Here is a 20558-nt window from a genome sequence, read left to right on the forward strand (position 1 = left end):
GATATTTATTTGTTTTAGAGAGTACAAGAGAGAGACAAAGAGAGAGAATCTCAGGCAGACACCCTGCTGAACCCAGAGCCCAATACAGGGCTCAATCTTACCACCTTGAAATCATAACCTGAGCTGAAATTGAGTCAGATGCTTAACCCATTGGGCCACCCAGGCACCCCTAAATAGCTTTTTAATATGCAAACACAAGCACCAGATTTAAGCAAAAACCTTCATAAAGAAATTGTGCTATCCTCCCTTACTTATATTTCTGTGACTACTGAATGAATATACCAACAACTGGAGAAGATAAGAGCTTTTTTTTCTGCTCTACTGAAGTTCACCATGTATTTTTTTTATACTAAGCCTCGTGTAGACTTTAACTTTTGTTCAATATGTTTTAGTATCTCAAAATCTCCAGAAAAGTTGAAATTCAATGCATTTTCATTTAAAAGGATAAAAGTTTTTAAAACCCACTTTTATGGTACTCCTTGGTGACTGAAGATATTAAACTAAATTAATGATAAATTGAGAGTACAACTAAACCCAGCAGATGTAGGTGAAGAAATGTTTCCATTAGAATAAAATTATTGAAAATGCAGATTATAGTAAGAGATGTTTTTGGCTAAATTTTTAGGGAGCCACTTTATGAAGTAAACTCAGAAAAAGTGTTTCATTAAAAAAAGGCATTTCAAAGCACGTTTCCTAGTGCTGATATTTAAGAAAGACAGAGAAGGGAAAATATTAAGGCCCTGGGATTAACAAGATTTATAATCTAGTAGGAGAAGGAAAATAAACCCACATGGATATGCAGAAAACTCAACAGACAGAAATAAATATGTGTGAAATAAGAACAACCATACAGTATATTACTGAAATAAATTAAAACCCTAAAGTCAGGAAGAGTGCTCACTTTGTCAGCACATATGCTAAAGTCAGGAAGAAAGTTTTCTCTTTCTGTCTCAGCCACCTCTACCCTCCACTTACAGATACAGCTTACCTGACAAACATCCTAAAGCTTAATTGGTACCATTTCCTTCCTGGCATCTTGACCACAGCAAAATATATTCTCCACTATCCTAGCAACTTCTAGTCAAGATTCTCATCTAATATGATTCTGATATAAATATTCAGTGCCCTTAGAATTTAAAATAATGGCTGTGATTTGGCGGATCAGTAGTGTTATTTTCTAGGCATATTTGCCCACAGTATTTTTTCCACACAGTCCTCCATGCCATCAGATATGATGCCAACCCCAGAAGCAAAAGTTACTTTCACTTCATTCCGGACATAACTTCTCATTTTTTCTAAGTAGCATCCTTTAGTTTTGTGAATATCTTTATTTCATTTTAAAGACCCATCTTCTTCCCATTATGGTTGATAGTATTCATAAGTAATTGAAAGTGAATGTATGTTACAAACAGAAAATTCTTTAGAACTCTGGAGAGGCAATCATTCATCATATAGGTAAAAATAATGGCATTGCTTCTGCCTTGCTGGAGCTTATGGGCTTGGAAAGACATAGAAGGTCTTTACTTCTCAGAGATACTGTTTCTCTTTAGTTCGTGTCAATAAATCTCCCTGAATCATTTCAATGAATTTTCCTCTTTCTTTTCTCAATTCTGTCCACAGACACCAGAATTAATTTTTAATGCCCCTCTCTTATCTTATGACTCATTTGCATAAGAACCTAAATGACTCCTGTATGCTCCCAATATCCCCCCAACCCCTGCCAGTATTAAACCCCTTAGTGTAGTATATAGGTTGTCTGCAATTTAATTCAACTGATCCTTCCAATCCTCTATCATAATGTAAGAACTAACATTTAACACTGCATTAGGGACACGTACTTTGATGACTGTTTTGCATGTATTTTCTTATTTGTAGCTGACAATAATTATATGAGATATGTAGTAGTCTGCTGATGTTTTTTTCAGATGAAGAAACTAAAATACAAAGAGTTTGTACCATCACCTATTTCCACACAGTTAATGAATGCTGGCTCTGGGATTAAACTTTGTGTTATTTGATCTCACTTGTTCACTACAGTAAGTTAAATAATGGCTCCCAAAGATATCAGGTCCTAAACCCTGGAACCTGTAAAACCTGATATCTTATTTAGCAAAGCCTATGCAGATGTGATTAAAGTAACATTCTGGAGGTGGAGCAATTATCCTGAATTAAATGGATGAACTCTTAATGCAATCACAAGTGTCACTACAAAAGTGAGGCAGATAGAGACTTGACACAGACATTAGAGAAGGAGGCAATGTGACCATGGAGGCAGAAAATGGGAGTGATGTGTCTACAAACCAAGAAATGGCAGCAGCTACCAGAGTCTTCAGAGGGGAGTACCCTCTCAATACCTTGCTTTTGGCTCAGTGATATTTATTTCAGACTTTTGGCCTCTGGAACTTGGAAAAATTGTTTTCTATTGTTTAAAGCCTCCAAGTTTGTGATAGTTTGTTACAGCAGCCACGGGAAACTAACACAAGAACAGAAACTGTTCTACACTGCCACCTATAGGCAAATTCTCTGGTTCCCAAATCGGAATCATCTCAGTAGGAATTAGAGTAATGGCCACAGATCTGGATACAGGGGCATTACTTCCAAGTCTGTAGTAATAAATACTTGGGTAGAAAAGTCAGATAACCCAAACCTGAAGGAAATGAGATACCCAGAGTCCAGGAAAACTCTTCAAAAAAAAAAAAAAGGCATCAAATTAGAATTAGAGAAGCATCGCAGAAGACATAGGCCAAGAGTAACCCTAAATAATGATGTTAGCTTCCTTTAGTTGTTATACTGAAAGAAAATTTGGTTCTTGAACTTGTCAGGCCTAATCCTGCAAGATGGAAAGAGCTGGTTATTTCTAAAGGGAGAGATTCCCATGTAACAACAAACTAGTAAGGTAGGTTTAATGAATGTAGTCACATGTATTCATTGTTGGGTGAACAGCTGCAAGTAGGTGTATGGTTTAATGACGTGGCAACATAAAAACAGATCCCTGGGTATATGTAAACGTTTGGGCTTTGACTGATTCTACTCAACATGTACATCATTAAGTGCTAGCAACAGAAAGACACCAGGATCAAGATGCAGATTTCGTCACCTAGGGCTACACATCATTCAGTGACAAATTATAGTAAATTAAACCAGATTGTACTTATAGGCACACCTTGGAGATATTGTGTCTTCAATTCCAGGCCACCAAAATGAAGCAAGTATCTCAGTAAAGTGAATCAACTGATTTTTTTTTTTTTGGTTTTGCACTGCATATAAACATTGTGTGTATACAATATTGAAGTCTATTAAAAGTGTGCAATAGCATTATGTCCAAAAAACACAATGTATATACCTTAAATTTAAAAATACTTTATTACTGGGATGCATGGGTGGCCCAGTGGTTGAGCGTCTGCCTTCAGCTCAGGGCATGATCCTGGAGTCCCAGGATGCAGTCCCACATGGGGTTCCCCACAGGGAATCTGCTTCTCCCTATGCCTAGGTCCATGCCTCTTTCTCTTTCTGCATCTCTCATGAATAAATAATTAAAATCTTTAGAGATCCCTGGGTGGTGCAGCGGTTTGGCACCTGCCTTTGGCCCGGGCGCGATCCTGGAGACATGGGATCGAGTCCCACGTCGGGCTCCTTGCATGGAGCCTGCTTCTCCCTCTGCCTATGTCTCTGCCTCTCTGTCTCTCTCTGTGTGACTATCATGAATAAATAAATAAAATCTTTAAAAAAAATAAAAAAATAAAATCTTTAAAAAATAAAAATACTTTTATTACTAACAAATACTAACCATCATATTAGTTGGTTGCAATCACTGATCACAGATCCACGTAACAAATTAAGTAATAATAAGTAAGTTTGAACTGCAAGAAGGACACAGAGACATGAAGTGAGAAATGCTGTTGAAATAAAAATAACACCAAAAGACTTGCTCAATGCAGGGTTGCCACAAACTTCAATTTATAAAAAAAACAAAAAAAACAAAAAACAACAACAAAAAACAACAACAACAACAAAAAAAGATATGTTTGAAGCATGATAAAATAAGGTATGTCTATGTAAAAAAGTGTTAAAGTGATTAGTTATTAAAGAAAAAAGGGTTTTTTCTCATAACAGTTATCAAAATAAATTCTCAGATGAATTAAAGGCATAATTGTGAAACAATGAAACTACTGACATATAGTAGATAATATAGGTGAATTTTATATGAACATGGCTAGAGAAAGCCTTTTAAAGCATAAAAGTCATAATGATATCACCAAGATGGCAAGAAAAATGGTCTTCTTCAGTTCCCTCAGAGAAAAACCAACTAGGAATATTCATAGTCAAGGCATCTTTGTGAAAGTCCCAGAACCAAGGATGAGGCTGGAGTATCTACTTGGCTCAGAAAAAAAAATAATAATAAAATAATGCATTTGAAGGGTAAAGGGAGCAGTTTTACTTTGACCTATTCACCCTTTCCCCAAACCAGTGCCGTACAGCACAAAGATGTACTCCCAAAAACCTCTGATTTCTCCAGTGTGAAAAAGCCCAAGGGAGGGTATCCAGCTTCTCCACTGTTATGAGTGCTTCTAAGGATGCCTACACTTCAGTCTCATCTCACAGGGACCACTGGAGAAATAAATAGCATAAGACCTTCAAGTATTAGAGATGGAGAGGGGGAAAGGAGCTCATAGCAATTAAGGCAGCGATCATGGTAAGCTGTGGTTTTGGTAGTGTAAGTACCTGAACAGAGCTCTTAGCTAAGAGCCAGAGTGAGAGCCATTTGGAGAATCAAAGCGATGGTGCTTGCTTCAGCAGCACATATACTAAAATTGGAATGATACAGAGAAGATTAGCACGGCCCTTGCACAAGGATAACATGAAGCATTCCATATTTTTTCAACTTCTGGTCTTTGACCTTGTCAGAATCATCTAGTGTGAAATTTATTTAGGTCATGGTTGATATTCTTGACTCAGCCCGCTCATACAGCCACTCTGCACTTAGCAAAATGATGAGAAGGAAGAATTCAACACAAAAGAAAGAATCATAAACAGTGCTCTCTGCCCCAGAGTTACAGAATTTAGATTACAATTCAGTATAGAAAGTCAATTCAGAAGCACAATTATAAAGCTACTAGTGGCTCTGGAAAAAAAGCATAAAGGATTCAAGAGACTTCATAACTGCAGAAATTAGATCTAATCAGGATGATATTAAAAATCAATTAAATGAGATGCAATCCAAACTGGAGGTCCTAATGATGAGGGTTAATGATGTAGAAGAAAGAGTGAGAGATATACAACACAAGTTTATGGCAAGGAGGAGGCTGAGGAAAAAAGAGAAAAACAATTAAAAACCACGAGGAAAGGTTAAGGGAAATAAATGATAGCCTCAGAAGGAAAAATCTGCATATTGAACAAGTCATAGCTCAGAACTTCCCTAATTTGGGGAGGGAAATGGGCATTCAGATCCAGGAGATAGAAATATCTTCCCCCCAAAAAATCAATAAAAACCATTCAACACCTCAACATTTAATAGTGAAACTTGCAAATTTCAAAGATAAAGAGAAAATCCTTAAAGCGGTAAGAGACAAGAGATCCCTAACTTATATGGGGGAAAATATCAGATTAACAGCAGACCTCTCCACAAAGACCTGGCAGGCCAGAAAGGGCTGGCAGGATATATTCAGGGTCCTAAATGAGAAGAACACACAGCCAAGAATACTCTATCGAGCAAGGCTCTCATTTATAATAGAAGGAGAGATAAAAAGCTTCCAAGAGAGGCAGAAACTGGAAGAATATGTGACCACTAAGCTAGCTCTGCAAGAAATATTAAGGGGGACCCTGTAAAATAAATAGGAAGCCCAAAGAACTAACCCACAAAAACAGGGACTGAATAGGTATTATGATGACACTAAGTTCATATCTTTCAATAGTTACTCTGAACATGAATGGGCTAAATGATCCCATCAAAAGACACAGGGTTTCAGACTGGATTAAAAAAAGCAAGACCCATCCATTTGCTGTCTACCAGAGATTCATTTGAGACCTAAGGACACCTCCAAACTGAAAATGAAAGGGTGGAGAACCATTAACATTCAAATGGTCCTCAAAAGAAAGTAGGGGTGGTAATCCTCCTATCAGATAAAGGTTATCCCAAAGACTATAGTAAGAGATGAAGAGGGACACTATATCATACTCAAAGGGTCTATCCAACAAGAAGACCTAACAATCATGAATATTTATTCCCCTAATGTGAGAGCTGCCAAGTATATCAAACAATTAATAACCAAAGTAAAGACATATTAAATTATAATACACTAATAGTAGGAGATTTCAACCTGGCACTTGTGGCAAATGACACCAAAGAAACAAGAGCTTTAAATGATACACTGGACCAGATGGATTTCACATATATATACAGAACTTTGTCTCTGAATGCAACTGTATACACATTCTTCTCAAGTGCACATGGGACTTTCTCTGGAATAGACCACATATTGGGTGACAAATCAGGTCTCAGGCAATACCAATAGATTGGGATTGTTCCCTGCATATTTTCAGACCACGATGCTTTGAAACTTGAACTCAATCACAAGAAGAAATCTGAAAGAAACTCAAACACATGGAGGTTAAAGACCATCCTGCTAAAAGATGAAAGGGTCAACCAGGAAATTAGAGAAGAATTTAAAAAGATTCATGGAAACTAATGAGAATGAAGATACAACCATTCAAAATCTTTGGGATACAGAAAAAGCAGTCCTGAGACAGAAATACATCACAATATAAGCATCCCTCAAAAAATTGGAAAAAACAAATACACAAGCTAACCTTGCACCTAAAGGAACTGTAGAAAGGACAGCAAATAAACCTATACCAAGTAGAAGAAGAGAGTTTAAAAAGATTTGAACAGAACTCAATGAAGTAGAGACCAGAAGAACTGTAGAACAGATCAACAAAACCAGGAGTTGGTTCTTTGAAAGAATTTGTAGAGAGATAAACCATTAGTCATCCTTTTTGAAAAGAAAGGAGAAAGAACTCAAATTATAAAATTATGAATGAAAGGGGAGAAATCACAATCAATACCAATGAAATACAAACGATTTAAAAATATATTATAAGCATCCATACACCCATAAATTAGGCAATCTAGAAGAAACAGACACATTTCTGGAAAACCACAAACTACCAAATTGGAACAGGAATAAATAGAAAACCTGAACAGGCCAATAACCAGGGAGGAAATTGAAGCAGTCATCAAAAACCTCCCAAGACACAAAAGTCCAGGGCCAGATGGTTTCCCAGGGGAATTCTATCAAACATTTAAAGAAGAAACAAAACCTATTCTACTAAAGTTGTTCTGAAAGATAGAAAGGGACAGAATACTTCCAGACTCATTGTATGAGGCCAGCATCATCTTAATTCCAAAACCAAAGACCCCACCAAAAAGGAGAATTATAGACCAATATCCCTGATGAACACAGTTGCAAAAATTCTCAAAAATATACTAGCCAATAGGATCCAACAGTACATTAAGAAGATTATTCACTGTGACCAAGCGGGATTTATCCCTGGAATGCAAGGCTGGTTCAACACTCCTAAAGCAAGCAACGTGATAGATCATATCAACAAGAGAAAAAAACAAGAACCATATGATCCTCTCAATAGATGCAGAGAAAACATTTTTAAAAAGATTTTATTTATTTCTTCATGAGAGACACACACAGAGAGAGAGAGAGAGGCAGAGACACAGGCAGAGGGAGAAGCAGGCTCCACATAGGGAGCCCAAGGTAGACTCTATCCTGGGACTCCAGGATTAGGCCCTGGGCTGTAGGTGGTGCTAAACTGCTGAGCCACCGGGGCGGGGGGTGGGGGGCAGAGAAAGCATTTGACAAAATACAGCATCCATTCCTGATCAAAACTCTTCAGAGTGTAGGGATAGAGGGAACATTCCTCACCACCTTAAAAGTCATCTATGAAAAGCCCAGAGCAAATCTCATTCTCAATGGTTGGAAACACTGAGAGCCTTTCCCCTAAGATCAGGAACAAGACAGGGATGTCAACTCTCACCACTGATATTCAACATAGTACTAGAAGTCCCAGACTCAGCAATCAGACAACAAAAAGAAATAAAAGGCATTGAAACGGCAAAGAAGTAGTCAAACTCTCCCTCTTCACAGATGACATGGTAAGGTACCTATAAAACCCAAAAGACTCTATCCCAAGATTGCTAGAACTCATACAGCATTTCGGCAATGTGGCAGGATACAAGATCAATGCTCAGAAATCAGTGGCATTTCTATACAGTAATAATGAGACTGAAGAAAGAGAAATTAATCAATCCCAAAATCCCATTTAGGTTTATTGCACCCCAAAGCATTAGATACCTAGGAATAAACCTAATCAAAGAGATAAAGGATCTATATCCAAAAACCTACAGAATGCTTCTGAAAGGAATTGAGAAAGACACAAAGAGATGGAAAATATTCCATCCTCATGGATTGGAAGAATTAATACTGTGAAAATTTCTCTGCTACCCAGGGCTATTTACACATTTAATGCAATCTCTATCAAAATACCATAGACTTTCTTCAGAGAGTTGGAACAAATCATCTTCAGATTTGTGTGGAATCAAAAAAAGACCCTGAATAGCCAGGGGAATTTTGAAAAAGAAAACCAGAGCCGGGGGCATCACAATGTTGGATTTCAGGTTGTACTACAAAACTCTGATGATCAAGACAGTGTGGTACTGGCACAAAAACAGACACATAAACAGTGGAACAGAATACAGAACCCAGAAATGGGCCCTCAACTCTATGGTCAAATAATATTCGACAAGGCAGGAAAGACTATCTACTGGAAAAAGGACAGTCTCTTCAATAAATGGTGCTGGGAAAATTGGATAGCCATGTGCAGAAGAATGAAACTAGACCACTCTCTTACACCATACACAAAGATAAACTCAAAAGGGATGAAAGAGCTAAATGTGAGACAAGAATCCATCAAAATCCTAGAGGAGAACACAGGCAACACCCTTTTTGAACTTGGCCACAGCAACTTCTTGCAAGATACATCTGTGAAGGCAAGGGAAACAAAAGCAAAGATGAATTCTTGGGCCTTCATCAAGATAAAAAGCTTCTGTGCAGCAAAAGAAACAGTCAACAAAATTAAAAGACAACCTACGGAATGATAGAAGATATTTGCAAATGACATATCAGATAAAGGGCTAGTATCCAAGATCTATAAAGAACTTATTAAACTCAACAGCAAAGAAACAAACAATCCAATCATGAAATGGGCAAAAGACATGAACAGAAATCTCACAGAGGAAGACATAGACAAGCACATGAGAAAATGCTTTGCATCACTGGCAATCATGGAAATACAAATCAAAACCACAATGAGATACCACCTCCCACCAGTGAGAATGGTGAAAATTAACAAGACAGGAAACAACCAATGTTGGAGAGGATGTGGAGACAGGGGAACCCTCTTACACTGTTGGTGGGAACGTGAACTGGTGCAGCCCCTCTGGAAAACTGTGTGGAGGTTCCTCAAAGAGTTAAAAATAGAGCTGCCCTATGACCCAGCAATTGCACTGCTTGGGGATTTACCCCAAAGATACAGATGCAGTGAAAGACCGAGACACCTGCACCCTAATGTTTATAGCAGCAATGTCCACAGTAGCCAAACTGTAGAAAGAGCTTCAGTGCCCACTGAAAGATTAATGGATAAAGAAGATGTGATCTATATACACAATGGAATATTACTCAGCCATTTAAACGACAAATACCCTCCATTTGTTCAATGTGGATGGAACTGGAGGGTGTTATGCTGAGTGATGTAGGTCAATCGGAGAAGGACAAAAATTATATGGTTTCATTCATACGGGGAATATAAAAAATAGTGAAAAGAATTAAAGCAGAAAGGAGAGAAAATGAGTGGGAAATATCAGAGAGGGAGACAGAACATGAGAGACTCCTAATTCTGGGAAACAAGGGGTAGTGGAAGGGGAGGTGGGTGTGGAGATGTGGTGACTAGGTGATGGGCACTGAGGATGGCATTTGATGGGAAGAGCACTGGGTATTATACTATATGTTGGCAAATCAAACTCTAATAAAAAATATACAAAAAAATGAGAAGTGAAGAAAAAAAAGTGATGACACCCCAACCCAACTGGCTGGGTTTGGTTCTGGGTGTCCATCTAAAGGTCTCTATAAGGAATTCCTGGGTGGCTCAGTGGTTTAGCACCTGCCTTTGGCCCAGGGCGTGATCCTGGAGTCCTGGGATGGAGTACCACATCGGGCTCCCTGCATGGAGCCTGCTTCTCCCTCTGCCTGTGTCTCTGCCTCTCTCTGTGTGTCTTTAATGAATAAATAAATAAAATTTTTAAAACAAACAAACAAACAAACAAGAAAACAAAGGTCTCTATAGACAGAGTCATCTTACAGCCTGCTCACACAGGGAAGGAAGTCAGCAACCCCACCCAGTGTGGTACACTGCCTCACCTAGGAGCCTAATCAATGATCTATGGGAGGTCACACAGCCCAGGCTATGACCTCACCTAGACAAGAAGCCAACCCAGTAGCGCTGTTCAATTGTTGAGCAGAGACTACAGCCCTTCTTATTCAGGACATCTCAATAGTGACCATGGACATCCTTGGAGCTCAACATACAGGACACAAAGCATAGCCAATGGCCCTGTCCAGCACTAGAACTCAGCCCACAGCCCTGCCTGATTGCTGAGCACAGCCTGAGGTTCCCCCTAATCCCAAAGAGACTTTACCTGAATGCCGAGTCATGCCAGAGGCACATCTGGATTGGGGGCACAGCCTGCATTCTCACCCAACCAGGGCCAATTGCAGACCCAGCATGCACCCCCACTCATATGCAAAGTCAAACTAGTAGCACCACTCTGCCTGTGACTCCAGCCAACCAGAGGTGATTGCTGGTCCAGCTAGTGGCTCCACCTGACCATGAAGCCAATCCATAGCCACTCAACCAGGGAGCCAGCCATCAAGCAGCCCAATCTGAATGCCAAGCTGAGTCAGCAGGCTCACCTAACCAAAGAGCTCAGCCAGGAGTACTCCTATCTCAGAGAAGAGACAGAAGCCTCACCAAATTAGAGACCCTAACAGTAAGCCCCTCCTGCCCTCAGTTACTTCCATCTGACCCATCCAAGCCCCACAGTGAACAATTATTGGTTTAAAAGAGAATGCTGAAACTATAAGATAGGGTACATAAGCCTCATGGCACTAACAAAGAAAAAGCCTGTAGTAAATGAGCAAAATATTGAGATAGAAGAATCAAAGCACACCACCACAAAGGGTCATCAAATCAGAAAAATAAGACAGCAAGGAACAAAGAAGAGAATATAGGAATTACAAAACAGTCAGAAAAAGACAATTAACAAAAGTTAAAAAAGAAAAGAATACAATTAACAAAATGACCATAGTAAGGCCCTACCTATCAATAATTACTTTAACATAGGTGGATGAATTCTCCAATCCAAAACCTAGAGAGGCTGGGATGGTTTAAAAAAACAGGAAACTAGATCCAACAATATGCTGTCTACAAGAGATTCACTATAGTTTTAAAAACACACATAGATTGAAAGTGAAGGGATAGAAAGCATTCCATACAAATGGTAACCAAAAAAGAGGAGGGATGGCTATACTTCTATCAGAAATAGACTAAGTTTCAAATAGTCACAAGAGACAAAGAATGTCACTGTATAATGATAAAAGGATTAGTTCATAAAGAAGCCATAATAATTGCAAATATTTATGTATACAACATCAGAACATCCAAATATATAAAGCAAATAATAACAGAGCTGCATGGAGAAATAAACAACAATACAATAAGGGTTTTAATATTCCATACTCAATAATTGATGGATTACTCAGACAGAAAATCAATAAGGAAAGAGCACTACGTGTTATCTGACTGTATATACACATGATTGCATATAACATATGACTATATGATCATATATTATTTAACACTATTTAGTGATATATGAAAACACACTATAGATCAAATAGACGTAGCAGACATATATAGAACATTCCACCCAACAGCAGCAGCATATACATTCTTCTCAAGCGCAGACAGAACATGTTCCAGGATAGATCATATGTTTAGCCACAAAAAAGTCTTAACAAATTCAAGAAAATTAAAATTATATCACATGTCTTTTCTGACCACTATATAGCTACCAATAAGAAGAGGAAAGTTGGGAAATTCACAAACATAGAAATCAAAACACACTACTGAACAAACTATGGATCAAAGGAGAAATTTAAAAATCTTGATATAAATTAAAATGGAAATATAACATGCCAAAATTTATGGAATGCATTAAAAGCTGTTCTAAGAGGAAAGTTTACAATTATAAACACCTACATTAAAAAAGAAATATCTCACATAAGCAATCAAACTTTACACCTCAAGGAGCTTGAACTAAGGTCAATGGTAACAGAAGAAGAAATAATTAGGATTAGAATAGAAAAAATGAAACACAGAAGAATAAAATAAAAGACTCACAAAACTAAAAAAAACTTTAAAAAGAATTAGTTTTTTAAAAAACTAAACAAAATTGACAAGCCTTTCACTAGGCTAACCAAGAAAAAGAGAAAATACTCAAATGAATAAAATTATCAATAAAAGAGGGATATTACAATTGAAACATCATTCCAAAATATCAGAAGAGGGCAGCCTGGGTGGCTCAGCAGTTTAGCACCTGCCTTTGGCCCAGGGCCTGATCCTAGAGACCCAGGATCGAGTCCCACATCAGGTTCCCTGCTTGGAGCCTGCTTCTCCCTCTGCCTATGTCTCTGCCTCTCCCTCTCTCTCTGGCTCTCATGAATGAATAAATAAAATCTTTTAAATATATATATATATTTTTTAATCATATATATATATATCAGAAGAGACTACTATAAGCAATTATATACCAATGAATTGGATAATCTAGAAGAAATTGATACATTTCTAGAAACATACAACCTAACAAGACTGAAGCAAGAAAAAAACAATATCTGAGCAGAATAATTATGAGTAAAGCCATTGAATCAGTAATCAAAAACCTCCTAACACAGAAAAGTCCAGGACAAGATGGTTTTACTCATAGATTCTACCAAACACTGGTGAATTTAAAGAATCAAAGCCAATCCTTCTGAAACCCTTCCAAAAAATTGAAGAAGAGGGAATACTCCCAAATTCACTTTATAAGACCTCCACTATCCAGATACAAAAGCCATATAGAAACTAAAAGGCCAATAGCCTGATGAACATAAATGCAAAAATTCACAACAAAATACTAGTTAATAAAGTTAACAGCACATTAAAAGGATGATATGCCATGAAGATGAGATTTTTCCCTAGGATGCAAAGAAGGCTCAACTAACACAAGTCAATAAATATGATACACACATTAATATATCGATGGATAAAAAACACAGAATCCTCATAGCAAAAGCATAATAAAAGCATTTCATAAAATGCAACATGACAAAAATAAAGCCCATATGTAATATAATTAAAACTTCTGGAAGAAAATATAGGGTTAAAAACTCCTTGATGTTGGTCTTGGTAATGGTATTTTGGATAGAACACCAAAAGCACAAGCAACAAAAGCAAAAATAAACAAGTGGCTCTACATCAAACTAAAAAAATTATATTTACAGCAAAATGAATTATTAACAAAATAATTAATAACAGAATAATAAAGGTAACACAAAGAATAGGAGAAAATATTTGTAGACCATATGTCTGATAAGGCATTAATTTCCAAAATATTTAAGGAACTTCTACACTCGATACTTAAAAAAAGCAAAGAAAACCCCAAATAATTCAATTAAAAAAGGGGCAAAGGACCTGAACTGATATTTTTCCAAAGAAGATATCCACATGTCCAAGAGGTATATGAAGTTGTGCTTAATGTCAGTAATTACCAAGAAATACAAATCAGAAACACAAAAAGATATCACCTCACACTTGTGAGAATGACTATCATCAAGAAGACAACATATGCTGGAAAGGAAGTGGAGAAAAGGAAATCTTTCTGTGCTGCCAGTGGGAATGCAAATTGGTGCAGTAACTATGAAAACAGTATGAAGGATTCTCAAAATATTAAATACAGATTCTCAAAAAATTAAATACTCTATATGATCTACCAATCCCACTTCTGGGTATATATACCTAAAGGAAATGAAATTAGTATCTTTAAGAGATACCTGCATCCCTATGTTCACTGCAGCATTGTTCACAATAGCCAAGACATGTAAAGAATCCTAAGTCTCCACTGACAGATGAATGGACTAAGAAAGTATGGTGCATAATACAGACATATATACAAATACAGGTGTGGGCACACAGGAATACTAAAAAAGAAAAAATCTTGGGGTGCCTGGGTGGCTCAGTTGGTTAAGCATCTATCTGCTTTTGGCTCAGGTCACAATCCTAGGGTACTGGGATCAAGCCCCACATCAGGCTCCTTGCTCAGTGGGAAGCTTGCTTCTCCCTTTCCCTCTGCGCCCCCCCCCACTGTGGTCTATCAAATAAATAAATAAAATCTTAAAAAGAAAAAGAAAGAAATCCTGCCATTTGGAACCACGTGGATGGATCTTGAAGTCATTATGCTAAGAGAAATAAGTCAGACAGAGAAAGATAAATGTTGTATGATCTCACTTACATGTGGAATTTATAAAAATCAAACTCATAAAAATAGACAATAAAAAGGTGTCACCTGGGAGAAAGGGATGGAGAGATGGAGGAAATGGTTACAAGATAAATAACTACTGGGGTATAATACACAGGATGGTGACTACAGTTAACAGTAATGTATTGTATACATGAAAGCTCCTAAGAGAGTAGATCTTAAATGTTCTCACCACATACTCTAAATAAAGGTAGTTGTGACATGATGAATGTGTTAATCAACCTTCCTGTAGTAATCATTTCACAATGTAATCACATTGTACACTTTAAATTTACTCGTTATATGTCATTCATGTCTCAATAAACCTAATGAAAAATATCATTCTGGAAAAAATAACAAAAAGATAAAACTATAAAGGACACCCTGGCAGACATAACTATGCACAACCTAAAAACTAGGAAGGGTGAAAACATGAAAAACTAATAAAAGGTCAATAAAACTTGGGGAAAATCCTTGCAACTTTCACAACAAATAAAAAAAATACTTCGATGCTTTAAAAGATTAAGTCAGTAAGAGGAATAACCATTACACACTGAAAACCAAGCAAAAAGCACAAATAGGAAATATAGATACACACAGAAACATAACTACACAAGGCACACAGGCACACAAACTTGATCAACCTGCTTAGCATTAAAGAATTGGAGAAAATATACAATTACCACCTACTTTAACCATATTTTCAGACTGAAACTATGAAAAAAATAATTAGACAGTGTTTGGCAAGCATACAGAAAAACAGACACAGTCATGTATTGCTTGTGAAAAAAGGGTACATTATTGAAGAGTAATTTAAAATTATAAATCAAATGGTTTAAAAATGAATATCAATTAAAAATTCTACTCTGTATTTTCTTTTACTCTTAGGATATAATTTGCAATGTGTGCAAACCTGTATATTGTTCAGTAAAGACTGTTTAAATTTGTGTACAATCAAAAGCAACTCCTAAATCAATAGTGAGGAACTGAATTAGTGAAAGGTGGTACATCCATTTGATGGAATACTATTGGCCCAAACAAAATATTGGTGAATAGGTATTTAAAAATTATATATAAAATTAAAGCAAATTAATTGAAAACAATGTTGCTTTTATTTATTGTATTAATTGAAAGCAATGTGGTAGATTGTAAAGACACACACAATGTTTTTATCATGAGGGTGTAATCAGCACTGATGTGGTTTACCTTTTCTACCTATATTTAAACATTTTCCTACAATAAAAATGAATTTCATCTTTTATGGTAAAAGGAAAGATTTTTTTAGAAATAAAAATAGTTAAGTTCTTAAAAAGAGTCAGTATGTGGTCTTTATCCATAGTATTATCTTAGTTCATTTGTATTATCCAGTAACATCCAAAAGTAAAGACTCCCTTCAAGTATTATTAAAGACACATACACAACCAAGATAGACCTGAAGACTTGGTAAGTTACCTGAACCTCCCAATGGACCTCTCTTTCAGCAAATAACACTTCCCCGAGGCATTACACATCAATTCTGCATATGCTGGTTCCATGTGTGATTAAGTTTTCTCTTCTCACAGAGTAGATGCTCCAAAAACACATGCCTAACCTAACAAATTATGTGCCTAGCCAAGGCTATCTCTGCAATCTTTCAGGCCAGAAAGCTCTTTGATGTCTCCTCTAGATGTCTAACACATCTGTGCAGGAAATAGATTAAAACTACTTTTTTTTTTTCATTTTAATATAATTAAAGGAAAAGCATATTTAAAAATTATACAATGAAAATGAAGTTTTAATTAATTTCTGAATGCAGTTATACCCATGACATAAAATTATTTTATTATTAAAAAGTGATCTCGGCTAACAACATAAAAATCATACACAGTATGATGAATTTATTCTTAAAATTTTACCTTGTATAGCAAATATACTACCTAACCATTGTATATCTGTTATTTTATGTATGATGCACAAGTACTACTTTCGGCAAAGATTTTTCTTAAATTCCGTGTTTTTAAGCCACTGTGGTTAACAAATTACTTATCAAGTTAAAATACACTGGAATAAAATTAAAGTGATTTAATTCACTTAATTAACACAAATTAATGTATGCAAATATAAGGAATAGATACTTACCTCAAGGATAATGTAAACAGTAGCAATTTTCCTTGGGCTTTAGAGGTACAACTATGCTTTATACTCAGTCCTGTGGCAATGCAGCCAGAAATGCCGCTTCCCACAAGTGTTACAACAGTTAAGAGAAAATTATTACAGTTAATTTAGATTTTGACTGTTTGCACTTTTATTTTTATTTCAGCAAAAGTGTTACTAAGGCCTGATATTTAACTATTATTCTAGATTTATAAAACTGGATCTTTTAGAAATTATGTTGAGAGAGTGTTAAAGCATCTAAATTGGCCTATAAAATACTAGCTTATCTTCTTACCAAAGAAGCCTTGGAGAAAGCAATAATTTTAGTATTTAATGTCTAAGAGATTAAAGCTTTAGAAATTGTTATTGTTGCAGAGCAGAAAACATTAAAACATTTTCAGTTTTACTGAAGCTTTTATCCACATTTACATCTAGCACTTAGATTATGATGTGCACAGTTATGTCACAGGGACAGTTTGCATTATTTATGTGCCTTTTAGTTTATAATGATGTTAAACCTGCACAAACGCATAACATAGAGAGGAATGTAGGTGCATTTGCAACAGTGGAGACTATAACTCATTTCTACCTGAAAGACAAGTGTTATGAAATAAAAGGAAAAATCTAAGAAAAAGTACTTCTACTTTACAAATGACACACTTAAGAAACTGTGTTCTATGTAATCTGCATTTTTAATGAGATAGTTCATATTCAAATAGTTTCTCAACAATCTGTAAGCAAATTCTAAAATCCAATGTATTTTGAAGTATCTGTCTTTTTCAGATAGGCAAAAAGGTCTGAGGGAAAAAAAATGTTGGGTATTATACAATGAATGGAGGAATGTAGAGAGTGCCTTGAAATTACATTTCTTCTAGATTAACTGAGGGGAAAGATTTTTTTTTAAAGATTTTATTTATTTTTTTATTTGAGAGAGAGAGAGAATGTGTGTGTGCATGTGCACGCGCATGCACATGCAAGAGGAAAAGGGAGAGAGAATCTGAAACAGACTCGGCTGAGAATGGAGCCCAATCCCATGACCCCAAGATCATGACCTGAGTGGAAACAGAGTTGAATGATCAACTGACTGAACCACCCAGTGCCCCCAAAGGTAAAGATATTTCTCACACACTATTTTTCAGTTACGTTATTTTTCAAGACACAAATTTTATTTTTAAATGCAATTACCTTAGAACAAATTTTTTGTTTGTCCTGAAACATTTTGTACTATATTTTAATTAGTTACTATATTAAGAGAAAAATGAATCTGCTCTGATCGAAATTAGAATAAGGACATGAGAAAGCCATCTTCTTTTAGCAATACCTTCACCACTTCCTGACATGGTACCCTCTAGGGATGAGGTTCTAGAACCATCTAGGAATTACACTAAAATATAGATTTCCAGATGTACTCTTTGAGATTTTGATCTAAGTGTTTCAGAACTGCATTTAAATATATATATGTATGTATGTATACATACATATATATGTATATATATAGTGTGTGTGTGTATATGTGTGTGTATGTATAAATTGACAGTGGCCCTGATCACCATTTTGAGAAACTTCCCTAAGGCTTCTATGAACACAGTTAGAAACCACTAATCTAGAACAGGCATACACATTCCCCTAGACATCATTCCATAACAGCAATGAAGTGTGGAGAACTTAATTTTGCCTGAGGGAATGATATATAAAATCATCCCCAAGATAAATCTTAATAACAAACCTCATTTAACCAACAGATGGGCATTTAGTCAAAAAAATTGATTTAAGGGCCAAGGACTCAAAACTTTGCGCTCTTTGGCTTCCTGTAGTAAAAATAAATAAGCTGCATCAAACAAAGACTCCTTCTAGGAGATAAAAACAATTACAAATTTATGGTACTTAGCTATGAACCAATTTTTAAATATTACCTATTAAATAGTCATATTTAAAAATATATTTAATTTTTTTTTGCTTTGCAGCCCATAATTATAAATCTATAAATATATGGGTCCTAATCACCAATTAATTCAACAAATAATTATGAAGACTTAATATATGTCAGCCATTTAGAAATAATGTAATAAATAGGGAAGCCACAGACCCTGTGATTCCTCAGAGTATGCAGTCTATGGAGGGAGCAGGGGGAAAAGACAAGTCAATTAAAAGCCAATTGTATTACTCTGCTTATAATATGCTAACACATATTTACACGTTTACCACATGGAAGGAAAATTCTAGTTTGCCTTTTTCTTTATTGAAATACAGATTATTAATGCAATATGGTTTATTTAGATGTGCCGGAAATACTTTCTGAAATTACCCTTTGCTTTTCTAGGAGTCAGAAGTGGCCCAAGGAAAATTTGAATATTGAAAATCTCCAAAATTAACTGCCAACTGTTGAAGGGAATCAAAACACATGGTATTAATATCTGCCACTCTATATACTTTGGACAACATGGCTGATAATATTGAAATCCAATGATGGTAAAACTGGAACCATTTTAACAAAACAAAACAAGAGAGAGATCAGAAAACCAGTGTTAAAAGCCAGCCCAGAAGATATTATGGCTTCTTTGAGTACCTGGTCAAGTTGCCCAAGGTAATAATTAACTAGCAGTAGACACACCATTAGTTTTCCTCGAAAACAGAAGCCATAGAAGTGGGGCTCTTGAAACTTTAACTATGGAGAGGTATGAAGGCATAAAGGTTTTGAAAACATTCCCTGTAATATAAATGGGGATCCTTTCGCCATCTTTAGGATTACTTCAATGAAACCATTAAAAGAAAAGAATAAAGGATGGGACCTTATGAGAAGTAAGCTCTAAATATATCTGTGGCCTACAAAACAAGGAAAGGTATGAGTTATGAAGCCTTGGAAAGAAAAGACCAAAATAAGTGACAATAAAGATGAAAGACTAGAAGAAAAGGGAAAAGTGAGGAGAAAGAGGAGCTTAAAAAGGAGAAACAAAAGACTCAGGCAGAGGAAGGAAGAAATGGATAATTCTATTCAATTTCTTTAAAATTTTTTTTAACTTTTTAAGTAGGCTCCATTCCCAACATTGGGCTTGAACTCATAATCCTGAGATCAAGAGTCACATGCTCTGCTGAATGAGCCAGCCAGGTGTCCCTGAATAGATAATCTTAAAACAACATTTGTGGTGATATTACAAATTATTATTTTTCTTATATATTTCTCTAGTTTCTATGACTTTTATAAGAGCATTCATAGCTTTTTAAATTCAATGGCTTTTTTCCAATTTTATATGAAAACTACACGTAGTCCATCTACTCTCCAATTTGATCTTTACAATAGTAGTGGCTTGAAATAAGGTGATGTAGCAGGAATTTGGAAGCTGCTTAATACAGTTCCTAAAAACATGTTCAAAATGTGTGGTCACTTACGTTGTATGATCCACCAATGGCCTGTGATTTTCTTCCCCATGATGAATACTGGTCCCATTACCAAGTCCCCATCTGAATGTGTTTGAATCTTGAATTAGCATTTCTGGAATTGACTTGGTACCAATTACACAGGCTTCCTTTTTCAAAGCTGCAAACTTTCATAACTTGAATAGAGTAAAACAAAGACAAGATGAACTAATCACAATAAATGTATCAATAAATGGCAACTTACCTGTAACAGGCACTTTTTTACTGTTGGGTTTCTTTTCTAAGTTATCTTTTAAGCATACTTAAAATAATTAGACAAATGATTTATATAATCACTAGAAGAGTTTTAAAGAAATCTATGTGCACTATA

General features: G+C 36.0%; 1 protein-coding gene and 1 pseudogene across 1 annotated transcript in view; one reads left to right on the forward strand and one right to left on the reverse strand.

Moving 5' to 3' along the window:
* MALRD1 (MAM and LDL receptor class A domain containing 1) overlaps positions 1–20558 on the reverse strand; it is a 755529-nt gene that overhangs the window by 484215 nt on the left and 250756 nt on the right. Inside the window, 2 exon segments of the mRNA XM_072825144.1 lie at positions 20201–20313; positions 20315–20364. Coding sequence (XP_072681245.1) covers positions 20201–20313; positions 20315–20364 — 163 coding nt within the window.
* Positions 4782–4878, forward strand: LOC140634588 (U6 spliceosomal RNA; annotated as a pseudogene).

This window comes from Canis lupus, chromosome 5 (assembly GCF_048164855.1).
Source record: "Canis lupus baileyi chromosome 5, mCanLup2.hap1, whole genome shotgun sequence".
In the NCBI taxonomy this organism is placed as follows: domain Eukaryota; kingdom Metazoa; phylum Chordata; class Mammalia; order Carnivora; family Canidae; genus Canis; species Canis lupus.